This window comes from Belonocnema kinseyi, chromosome 1 (genome assembly GCF_010883055.1).
Source record: "Belonocnema kinseyi isolate 2016_QV_RU_SX_M_011 chromosome 1, B_treatae_v1, whole genome shotgun sequence".
NCBI lineage: Eukaryota > Metazoa > Arthropoda > Insecta > Hymenoptera > Cynipidae > Belonocnema > Belonocnema kinseyi.
In genome coordinates this window covers 10111518-10123474 of record NC_046657.1, presented here as the reverse complement: position 1 = coordinate 10123474, position 11957 = coordinate 10111518, and the positions used below count along the sequence as shown (strand labels likewise).

Genomic DNA, 11957 nt, shown 5'->3' with positions numbered 1-11957 from the left:
AACGTTTTACCGTTGCAAAAAAAACTATTGCCATTATTTCGTGACCTTTTATAGGGAATTTTAACGTAGAATCCGAATTTCAACAATTTAAAAGTTATATATATATAACCTCAATCAATACGAGGAAAGAGTTATTAATAGAATAATCTTTACAATTTTTAAAACATGTCGCCTGTAAATAGCAGTCAATAGGCGTTATACGTCTTATTTTTTTTTTAACTTTTTACCGTTTCAAAGAAAACTATTTCGATTATTCCGTGACCTTCTACAGGAAATTTTAACGAAGAATCCGAATTTCAACAATTTAAAAGTGCTCAATTCTCATTTATTGTAAGTATACCACTTTGACTGTTAATTAACAATAAAGTTACATAACTATGTTACATTTTCTAACTTTTGAACTTTAAAAATCGGATTTGATTATTTTTCGGTTAATAGTTCATCCAGAAATACCATGAAAATGTATTTTTTATGTTATTTGAATGTGAAAAATTATTTAAAGTACGGTTTCAAATCACTATACATACACCACCCATATTTTATCAATACAAAAATTGTTGACCAATTTTCATGAATTGTAAGTAAGTAGAAAACAAAAAAGGGCTTTTAACTGTTTTCAAATAACGCGCGAAAACTATCTGGAGTCGAAAGTGTCGTCTGCTTGTTTACCACTTCGTGAGTCATAACCTCAAATTTTGACATTTCATTTGTTTCCTCACTCCGTAGTTTTAAATTTGACTGATATATTAAAAACGATTGCACAACATAAATATTCTTTTGTTTCTCTAAAAAAAAAGTCGTAAATCTACACAAATGCTTTCGTCAGAGTGGAGTTTGTAAAATTGAGTTTAACTCTGAAAGAATTCGTGAATTTTGTTTATTGTGAGTGGCGAGAATAATTTTGAGGAAAATGTTAAAAGGAAGTTTAGAAATGTTGAGGCCGATTATTCCTCGTCATTTTCGATCCTTGAGCAAAGTTGCTGTCAAACACAAGGAAAGATTGGACGATAAAATGCAAGCTTGGCAGATTCATTCCTATGGAGGTTTGGAGGAATTAAAGTTGTGCACGACCAGGATGCCGGTAATTACGAGGCCTTCGGACGTACTCATCAAAGTCGATGCTTCTAGTGTTAATCCTTTCGATTTGTCCCTGACAAGTAAGTCAATTTTTTATTTTTTTTTATCTTCAATTGGATTTTTGCATTTCTTTTTTGCTTATACTAAAAAGCAACAACGCCCACCGGACGCGCGAATTTTTTGTTTTGTTTCATGCAATTTGTTGTTACTAATTTTTGGTTAAAAAGTCATCTATTTATTATTTTAGTTAGAAATTAATTTATTTGCTTAAAAATGTACATATTTTCTCGATAATTCATCCTTTTTGTTTGAAAATTTTTTTGTTTTTTTATTTTTGTATAAAATTCCTGGTTTTGGTTGAACATTTAGCAATTGCGTTGAAAAATAGATTTTTTTGTTGGTTGGAGATTTATTTTTTTAGTTAAAAATTAATTTCAAAAATTTAATTATTTTGTTGTATTTTTTTGTATTGAAAATGATTTCTTTGGTAGGAAATTCGTATTTTGATTTGAAAATTTAACAATTGCATTAAAAACTCCTCTTTTGGTTTGAAAATTTATTATTTTAGTTATAAATTAATTTTATTTGATTAAAAATGTGAATAATTTGTCGAAAATTCATCTATTTCGTTGAAAATTTGTATTTTTTTTTGTACAAAATTCATGTTTATCGTTGAATATTCAACAATTGCGTTGAAAAATTTATTTTTTGTTGGTTGAAGATTTATTATTTTAGTTAGAAATTAATTTCAGAAATTTAATTTTTGTGTTGTAAGTTTGTTATTGAAAATTATTTATTTATTTTTTTTTTAAATTTAACAATTGCATTAAAAACTCCTCTTTTGGTTTGAAAATTTATTATTTTAGTTATAAATTAATTTTATTTGATTAAAAATGTGAATAATTTGTCGAAAATTCATCTATTTCGTTGAAAATTTGTATTTTTTTTTGTACAAAATTCATGTTTTTCGTTGAATATTCAACAATTGCGTTGAAAAATTTATTTTTTGTTGGTTGAAGGTTTATTATTTTAGTTAGAAATTAATTTCAGAAATTTAATTTTTGTGTTGTAAGTTTGTTATTGAAAATTATTTATTTATTTATTTTTTTTTTTAATTTAACAATTGCATTAAAAACTCCTCTTTTGGTTTGAAAATTTATTATTTTAGTTATAAATTAATTTTATTTGATTAAAAATGTGAATAATTTGTCGAAAATTCATCTATTTCGTTGAAAATTTGTATTTTTTTTTTGTACAAAATTCATGTTTTTCGTTGAATATTCAACAATTGCGTTGAAAAATTTATTTTTTGTTGGTTGAAAATTTATTATTTTAGTTAGAAATTAATTTCAGAAATTTAATTTTTGTGTTGTAAGTTTGTTATTGAAAATTATTTATTTATTTTTTTTTTTAAATTTAACAATTGCATTAAAAATTCATTTTTTTTGTTTGGAAATTTATTATTTTAGTTAGAAAATAATTTCTTTGCTCAAAAATGTAAATATTTTGGCGAAAATTCTTCTATTTTGTTGAAAATTTGTCTTTTTTTTTGTATAAAATTCATATTTTGGGTTAAAAATGTAACAATTGCATTAAAAATGCAATTTTTTCTTGTTGAAGATTCATTATTGTAGTTAGAAACTAATTTCTCTGCTTAAAAATTTAATTTTCTTTGTTGTAAACTTGTTTGTTTGTTGTTGTTTTTTTTTTTATTAAATTTTTTCGGTAGAAAATTCATATTTTGGGTTGGAAATCTAACGATTGCATTAAAAATTCATTTTTTTTTTTGTTTGGAAATTTATTATTTTAGTTAGAAATTAATTTATTTGCCTAAAAATGTAATTATTTTGTTGAAAAGTTGTCATTTTTTTGTATAAAATCTATCTTTTGGGTTAAAAATTTAACAATTGCGTTAAACATTCATTTTTTATGAAGATTCATTATTTTAGTAAAAAATTAATTTTTGTGTTTAAAAGTTTAATTATTTTGTTGTAAATTCATATTTTAATTTTACAATTTGTCTTTTGGCAGATAATTCATATTTTTTGTTGAAAATTCAACTACTGGTTAAAAAATTAACATTTTTTGGTTGAAGATTCATTAATATAGCTAAAAATTCATTTGTTTGCTTGAAAATGTAATTATTTTGTCAAAAATCGTATTTTTTGTGTGGAAAATAAAATTTTTGAACTAAAAACTTTGCATTTCCGTGTTTAAATTAACATTTATATTACTTAACTATGGTTAGAAATTTAACTACAGGTTAAAATTCTTTTTAAAATGCAAAATACGGTTGATAATTTATAAATTTATTTAAAAATCAGTCTTTTTTGGTAAAAAATTAATCTTTTTGTGTGAAAATCAGTCTCTTTGATTGGAAATTAGTCGTTGTTTAAAACTGAAACTCAATCATTTCAACTGAAAAGTTAACTAATTTATTTTTTATCGAAAATTTATATTTTTTTAATAAAATTCAATCTTTTTGGTTTAAAACTCATTTGCTTGGTTGAAAATGTACCTATTTTGTTTAAAATTGATCTATTTTGTTAAAAAAAAAATTTTTATCTAAATTTCATCTTTTTGGTTAAAAATTTAACAATTGGGTGAAAAATTCTTTTTATTTTTTAGTTCAAAATTCATTATCTTAGTTAAAAATAATTTCTTTGCTGAAAAATTTAATAATTTTGTTTTATTTACTTATTTTTTTAAAATTAATTATTTTCGGCAGAAAAACTCATCTTTTGGTTTGAAGATTTAACAATTAGATTGAAATTTTATTTATTTGGTTTTAAAATTCATTTTTCAGTTAGCAATTAATTTCTTTGCTTAAAAATTTCATGATTTTTTTATAAATATCTTTTTATTTTATTTGATTTTTTTTTAACTGAACATTTAACTACTTTATTTTTTTATCGAAAATTGATCTTTTTTTAACTAAATTCAATCTTGTTTTTTAAAAATTAATATATTTTGTTGAAAATTTATCTTTTTTTGTATAAAATTCTAACGGGTTCAAAATTTAAAAATTCCGTTAAAAATTCTTTTTGTTTTTTGGTTCAAAATTCATTATCTTAGTTAAAAATAATAATTTTGGTAGAAAAATTCATCTTTTGGCTTAAAAAATTTAACAATTGGATTAAAAATTTATTCCTTTTGTTTGCAATTTTATTTTTTAATTAGAAATTAATTTTTTTGCTAAAAAATCTAATTATTTTTTTTGTAAATTTCTTTTTATTTTATTTAATTTTTTTTAATGTAATTTTTTGGTCTAAAATTCATCCTTTGGATTCCATTGGTGCAAATTTTATTATTTTGTTAAAAAGTCAACCTCAGTCAAAAATTCAGCTATCTGGTTTAAAGTTGAACTGCTTTGTTAAAATATATATTTTTTAGGTTTTAAATTCATCTCCTTGGTTGAAAATTGAACCATTTCGTTTTTAGAAAATTAATCTTCCGGTTTAAAAAAATCATTTTTTGGGTTAAACTATTTTGTTGGAAATTAATTTTTTTAATTCATCATTTTAGTTTAAAAAATCATCTCTTTTTTTGAAAATGTAACTGTTTTGTAACTATATATTCCATTTTTTGTTGAAAATTGATATTTTTTATTGGAAATTAAAATAAATTATTTTTAGGAGGTTACGGCTCGAAGGTTTTGAATTTCATGCGAAAGGCGAAGAATTTGGGGGCCGAATCAGATATTGAATTCCCTTTGACTCTGGGAAGAGATTTTGCTGGAACTGTTGTGTCAAAGGGACATGGAGTCGGGGGAAGATTAAAATTAGGGGAGGAAGTTTGGGGAGTTGTTCCTGTTGAACAGCAAGGATGTCACGCCGAATATGTCATCGCCAACGAATCTTTGGTAAAATTAAAATTAAAAGTTCAATTATTTCTAATTCCACATGCTCTAAATTATGACTTTAAGGCCATGTAATACTTACCTCGATTCCTACTTTACCAGCATTTTTTCGCAATAAATCACTTGCCGATAGAGTTCGCGATTTTTCGAAAAACTAAACTTAAAGTTAATTTTATTATTATTGTTAAAAAATCGCAAATATTTGATTGAAAATTCATCTTTTTGGGTTGAATTCAACTATTTTTGGTATAAAATTAAAATAATTTTTCGTTGAAATACCAAATAACAAACAAATCCGTTTTTTTTGTTTGTTAAAAAATCAATTATTTTTTTGAAAATTATGTTTTCAAGTTGAAGATCAATTATTTTAACTGAAAATGTACCTTTTTCATTTTTTGTCGGAAATTTATCTTTTTTGATAGAAATTTTTTTTTTCATTAAAAAATATTCTATTTTGTAGAAAATTTAACTATTCTATTTTCGTTAATAATTAATTTGTTTGGTTAAAGAAATATTTAGTTAAAAATTCTTTTTTATAGATAATTCAGCTTTTGCGTTGAAAATTCCACTATATGGTCAAAAATGCATATTTTTGTGAAAAATTTAGCACTGTGATTGGAAATAAATTTCTTCGGCTGAAAATTAGTTTCTTTTTAGTTGAATTTTTTTTAAGCTGAAGATATAATTATTCCATTTTTGCTTGAAAATTTATATTTTTAGTTGAAAATTAGGTTTTTTTTATTTAAAATTAATTTTTGTAACTAAAAATGTAACTGTTTCATTTTTTGTCAAAAATTTATCTTTTTTGATAGAAATTTAATCTTCTTAGTTGAAAATTTACTTTCCTTTTATTGAAAATTAATTTTTACTGAAAATTCCACTATTTGTTGAAAATCCGTTTGTTTTTTTCGTAGAAGAGTACTCTTATTAGTTGAAATTTTATCCTTTTGGTTCAAAATTAATTTCCATAGTGTAAAATTTAACTATTTTTTTGAAAATTAATTTCTTTTTTTGTTGATCATTTTTTTTGATAACTGTAAATTTAAGTATTTTGTTTTGGGTAGAAAATTTAACTCCTATTTTCTTGTTAAGAATTCATTTGTTTGGTTAAAAAAATATAGTTAAAAATTATTATTTTTTTATAGAAAATTCATCTTTTTCATTGAAAATTCCACTATTTGATCAAAAATTTATGTTTTTGTTGAAAATTCATTACTGTGATTAATTTTTTACCTAAAAATTCTATTCCATTTTTGCTTGAAAATTTATATTTTTAATTGAAAATAGATTAATTTTGCTGTAAACTTGTTTTTTTGTTTTTTTTTTTAATTTACTTTTCCAACTTTAAATTGAACTACTCTAGTTTTGGTTTTGTAAATTTATCTTTTTAGTTGAAAATTTATATATTTGATTGAAACTGTATCTTTTTTGGTAGAAAATTCAACCTTTGGGTTTAAAATTCTACTATTTGGTCAAAAATGTATATTTTTGGTTGAAAATTCACCAGTGATTAAAAATTAATTTCTTTGACTTAAAATTCGTTTTTTTTTTAGTTTAAAATTAATTTTTTTGAATTTAAGATGTAACTATTTTGTTTGTGTTGAAAAATTTATATTTTTTTAGTTGAAAATAAATTAATTTCGCTGTAAGCTCGTTTGTTTTTAATTTATTTTTCTAACTGCAAATCGAAATATTGTAGTTTTGGTTTGTAAATGTATTTTATTTAGTTAGAAATATATGTATTTCATTGAAACTGTATCTTGTTTTTTAGAAAATTCATCTTTTGGGTGTGCAATTGAATTATTTTGTTAAGAATTCATTTTTTTTGTTGAAAATTGATTTTTTTTTTAATAAAAATTTAATTTTTCTATTTTTGGTTAAAAATTTTTTCTTATATATATATATATTTTTTTTTTATTGAAATTGTATCTTTTTTCGTAGAAAATCCATCTTTTGGGTTTAGAATTTGTGGGTTGAAAATGGACTGTTTTAACTAAAAATGTAATTTTAATATTTTTGGTAAAAAATATATTTTTTTTCTGATCAAAGAGATATTTTGTTAAGAAATCGTTGTGTTCTTGTTGAACATTTATTTTTCTAACATTTTAAATATTTTAATTTTTGCTGAAAATTGATATTTTTCGATGAAAATTCATGTAGTTTGTTGAAAACGTGTCTTTTTTATTATAAAATTAATCTCTTATGTTTAGAATTCGACTGTTTGGTTAAAAATTCATATTTTAGGTTTAAAATTTATGATTTCAGTTAAAAACCAACCAATTTATTCAAAAAGATACTTTGTTTTTTCATTAAAAAAGACATTTTTTAAACAAAAATAGAAGAATTGAATTTTCAGTTCGAACAATAAATTTGTAACCAAAAAAAATAAATTCTCAGTAAAATAATTTAATTTTAAACCCAAAAGATGAATTTAGTGTTTAAAAAGATACAGTTCCAATTAAATATGTAAATTGTCAACTTAAAAAAATAAATTTACAATAAAAAGGATAGTTCAATTTTCAATTAGAGAAGTAAATTTTAAACAATACAAAAAATGGGTTTTTAGCAAAATGAATTCATTTTTAACCAAAAATATGAATTTTTGAACAAATAGTGGAATTTTCGATACAAAAGATGAATTTTCTATATAAAAAAAGAATTTTTAACTAAATTTTTTTTCAACTTAACAAATGAAATTTTAACAAAAAATATAATCGTCAAATTTTAGACAAAACAGAACTTTTTGCATCGAAAAAGATTACATTTCTATCAAAAAAGGTCAATTTTCCACACAAAAATGGAATAATCAAAGTAAATTTTCAACTAAAATTATACATATTCATGTGCAAATTTTTATGCCTAGCTAAATAAATGAACTTTCAACAAAAAAGAAGAATTTTCTACCAAAAATAAAATATTTAAATTTTCAATTAGTAAAATAAATTTACAACCAAAAAAGAAACGAATTTTTGACAAAATAGTTAAAGTTTCCAGCACAGAAATTAATTTTTAACCAAAAAGATAAAGTTTCAGTTAATAAAATTAATTCTAAATAACAAATACCAATTTGTAACTAAAAAAATCAATTTTCTACCAAAAATAAATAAATTTTTAACAAAGTACATTAATTTTTCATTAAATATTTGATTTTTTAAGGAATTTTAAACGAAAAATATTAATTAATCACCAAGCAGATTAAATATTCAACCATTAAATTCAAATGTTTAATAGAATACAGGAATTTTAAACTAAATATTTGCATTTTCACCTTCAGAAGATAAATTTTGAATCATACATGTAGAAGTGGAATTTTCAGTTAAAAGAATTTTCAACTAGAAAACATAATTTTCAACTACTGAGTAGATGAATTTTTCAACACAAAGATGAATTCTCAATGAAAAACGTGATATTTGATGTTTCAACGAAAAAGGATTTTAATTTTATACCAAACTTAGTTTAATTCAACCAAAAAAACGACAAATTCCAACAATTATTTGAATTTTCACCTAAAACTGATAAATTTTCAACTAAAACTAGAATATTTAAATTTTTTGTAAAAAAATTTTTCTTTTTTATAAAATTAAAGTAAATTTCCAAAGAAATAGTATAATTTTCAAGCAAGAAGATTAAATTTCTATCGAAAAAGATCAATTTTCAACAAAAAAATCGAATAGTTACATTTTTAGATAAGAATATTAATTCTAAATAAGAAAAAAATAATTTTCTACCAAAATAGATGAATTCTTAACAAAGTACATTAATTTTTCACCGAATATATGAATTTTAAAGGAATTTTAAACGAAAAATATTAGTCACCAAGCAGATTAAATATTCTCCCATTAAATTCAAATTTTCAATAAAATACAGGAATTTTAAACCAAATATATGCATTTTCACCTTCACAATATTGTAGATTCAAATTTTAATAATTATTCAAAATTACAAGACCATTTCGCTAATAAATTTTTTTAAATTTCATATTAAAATCCTTTAAGTCAGTTTTGAATTTGATCATTTTAGATGTAAATATAAAGCAATTTCGAACTGCGAAGCTTAAAATTGTCTAATTTCAGAAAAAGGAATCATATCACTGCAATCTTTTTTTATTATTATTTTTTTTAATTTTCAATATAATATCATAAAATTCTCTGATTTTTAATTGAAGATTTTAGCAAATAAATCATTCCAGATTGAAATATATTTTAGTGGAAATTTTCAAGAGTGAATAATAGTTCAATTTTAAATGTTTAACTTTCATAGGTTTTAATTTTACAACTAAAATTTAATTGGTTGAAATTTTGATTAACAATTTAAAATCAGTAGTTCATTCAGTGATTTAAATTTGCTTCAAATAATTTTAAAAAAATAGTTTTCTTCCATAATTTTAAGAATCAAAATATTATAAGTGTTGTCATTCCAAATAAAAAATATTATGTTTATGAAAAATATTAAAATTCATTAAAAAACATTAATTTTAACCATGTTTTTTATAAATTGAATTTTTTCTGACCATCTCTTCTTATCGTCATTTATTAAAATGATTGCATTTCAATAAATGACGGCTTATTTTTTCAGGGAAAAATTTTTCTACAACTTTGCTGTTTCCAATTTTGAAAGTCAATTTTTCTATGGCTTCTATGGTACTAAATCATTAGAAAAAATTTTATTAAGGCAACATTTTTTAAACAAATAATTATATTGTAAGATTATTTAGTTATTTTTAAAATTCGAAACAGTCGAGCTGTAGAGAATGTTTTCCCGGAAAATATAAGCTGTCATTTATTAAAATGCAATCATTTTTAAAAATTTGTAAAAAGCAACGGTTAGAAAAAATTCAATTGCAAAAAACATGGTTAAAATTAGTTTTTTGTTGAGAAGTTTAATATTTTTCATAGAAAATAATGTTTCTCATTTAAAAGTACACTAATTATAATATTCTGCTTCTTAAGTTAATAGAAAAATTTTTTTTTCATATATCTGAATTTTTGCACAACTATCTTAAATGAAATTCGGATTCGTTTAAGATTGAAGGTTCGAGATCAGAATTTGTTTCATTCATATTCTAATTATTGGTGAACTGCAAAGCATTGATTACATAGGAGTTTAACTAACATTAATTTTTTTAGAAGAAATTAAGTGTAAAGTTCGTTAAAGTGTGTCTTTCAAAGATGTTCACAGATTATTTTTGCACTTTGAGAAAACAAAAATTATCAAAGACTGTGATCCTTCTTAGAAATCCTATAAGACTTCTTGAAAATCATTAAAGTCCACCAAATTTTTTGTAACTCTTTTTTGTAAATCTTGAAACGTTTTTGAATTACTTTTAAATCCTTTAAAAGAAAATCTTAAAATCCCGTCAAGTCCATATAATAATTTTTTTAAATCACTTGAGTTCTTAGAAATCCTTAAAGTCCTCCCAATTTTTTGTAACTCTCTTCAACTTTATTGAAATCATTTTAAAAATTTCAAAATTGTCTAAAATTAATTAAAATGTCTAAAAATCCTTACAATTTTTAGGATCCTTAAAATCTCTTGAAAATCCTTAAATCATTGGATTTTTAAATCCCTTGAAGTCTTACAATTTATTAAATTCTTTTTGAATAACTTTTTTTTCAAATAATATTTTTAATATCTTTAAAATCTTGAAAGTCACTCAAACTGTCCTAAAATCTTAAAAAATTTCTTGTAAATTTTGAAACGTTTTTGCATTACTTTTAAATCCTTTAAAAGAAAATCTTAAAATCCCGTCAAGTCCATATAATAATTTTGTTAAATCACTTGAGTTCTTAGAAATCCTTAAAGTCCTCCCAATTTTTTGTAACTCTCTTTAACTTTATTGAAATCATTTTAAAAATTTCAAAATTGTCTAAAATTAATTAAAATGTCTAAAAATCTTTCAATTTTTATAGACTCCTTAAAATCTCTTGAAAATCCTTAAATCATTGAATTTTTTTATATCCCTTGAAGTCTTTTAAAATTTATTAAAATCTCTAAAACTGTCCCAAAATCTTAAAAAAAATTACTCGTAAATCTTGAAACGTTTTTGAATTACTTTTAAATCCTTTAAAAGAAAATCTTAAAATCCCGTCAAGTCCATATAATAATTTTTTTAAATCACTTGAGTTCTTAGAAATCCTTAAAGTCCTCCCAATTTTTTGTAACTCTCTTCAACTTCATTGAAATCATTTTAAAAATTTCAAAATTGTCTAAAATTAATGAAAATGTCTAAAAATCCTTACAATTTTTAGGATCCTTAAAATCTCTTGAAAATCCTTAATCATTGAATTTTTTTATATCCCTTGAAGTCATTTAAAATTTATTAAAATCTCTAAAACTGTCCCAAAATCTTAAAAAAAATTACTTGTAAATCTTGAAACGTTTTTGAATTACTTTTAAATCCTTTAAAAGAAAATCTTAAAATCCCGTCAAGTTCCCTATAGTAATTTTTTTAAATCACTTGAGTTCTTAGAAATCCTTAATGTCCTCCAAATTTTTTGTAACGCTCTTAAACCTATTTGAAATCATTTTAAACATTTCAAAATTGTCTAAAATTAATGAAAATTTCTGAAAATCCTTACATTTTTATAGACTCCTTAAAATCTCTTGAAAATCCTTAAATCATTGAATTTTTTATATCCCTTGAAGTCTTTTAAAATTTATTAAAATCTCTAAAACTGTCCCAAAATCTTAAAAAATTTCTTGAAAATTTTGAAACGTTTTTGCATTACTTTTAAATCCTTTAAAAGAAAATCTTAAAATCCCGTCAAGTCCATATAATAATTTTTTTAAATCACTTGAGTTCTTAGAAATCCTTAAAGTCCTCCCAATTTTTTGTAACTCTCTTCAACTTCATTGAAATCATTTTAAAAATTTCAAAATTGTCTAAAATTAATTAAAATGTCTAAAAATCCTTACAATGTTTAGGATCCTTAAAATCTCTTGAAAATCCTTAAATCATTGGATTTTTAAATCCCTTGAAGTCTTACAATTTATTAAATTCTTTTTGAATAACTTTTTTTTC

General features: G+C 21.8%; 1 protein-coding gene across 1 annotated transcript in view; it reads left to right on the top strand.

The window, feature by feature from the left end:
* The first annotated feature begins 693 nt into the window (after window positions 1–693).
* The window catches only part of LOC117172730 (reticulon-4-interacting protein 1, mitochondrial), a 33034-nt gene continuing 21770 nt past the window's right edge, over window positions 694–11957 (top strand). The window contains exons 1-2 of the mRNA XM_033360899.1: window positions 694–1157; window positions 4713–4939. Coding sequence (XP_033216790.1) covers window positions 911–1157; window positions 4713–4939 — 474 coding nt within the window. The 5' untranslated portion in view covers window positions 694–910. The remainder of the gene's footprint in view (window positions 1158–4712; window positions 4940–11957) is intronic.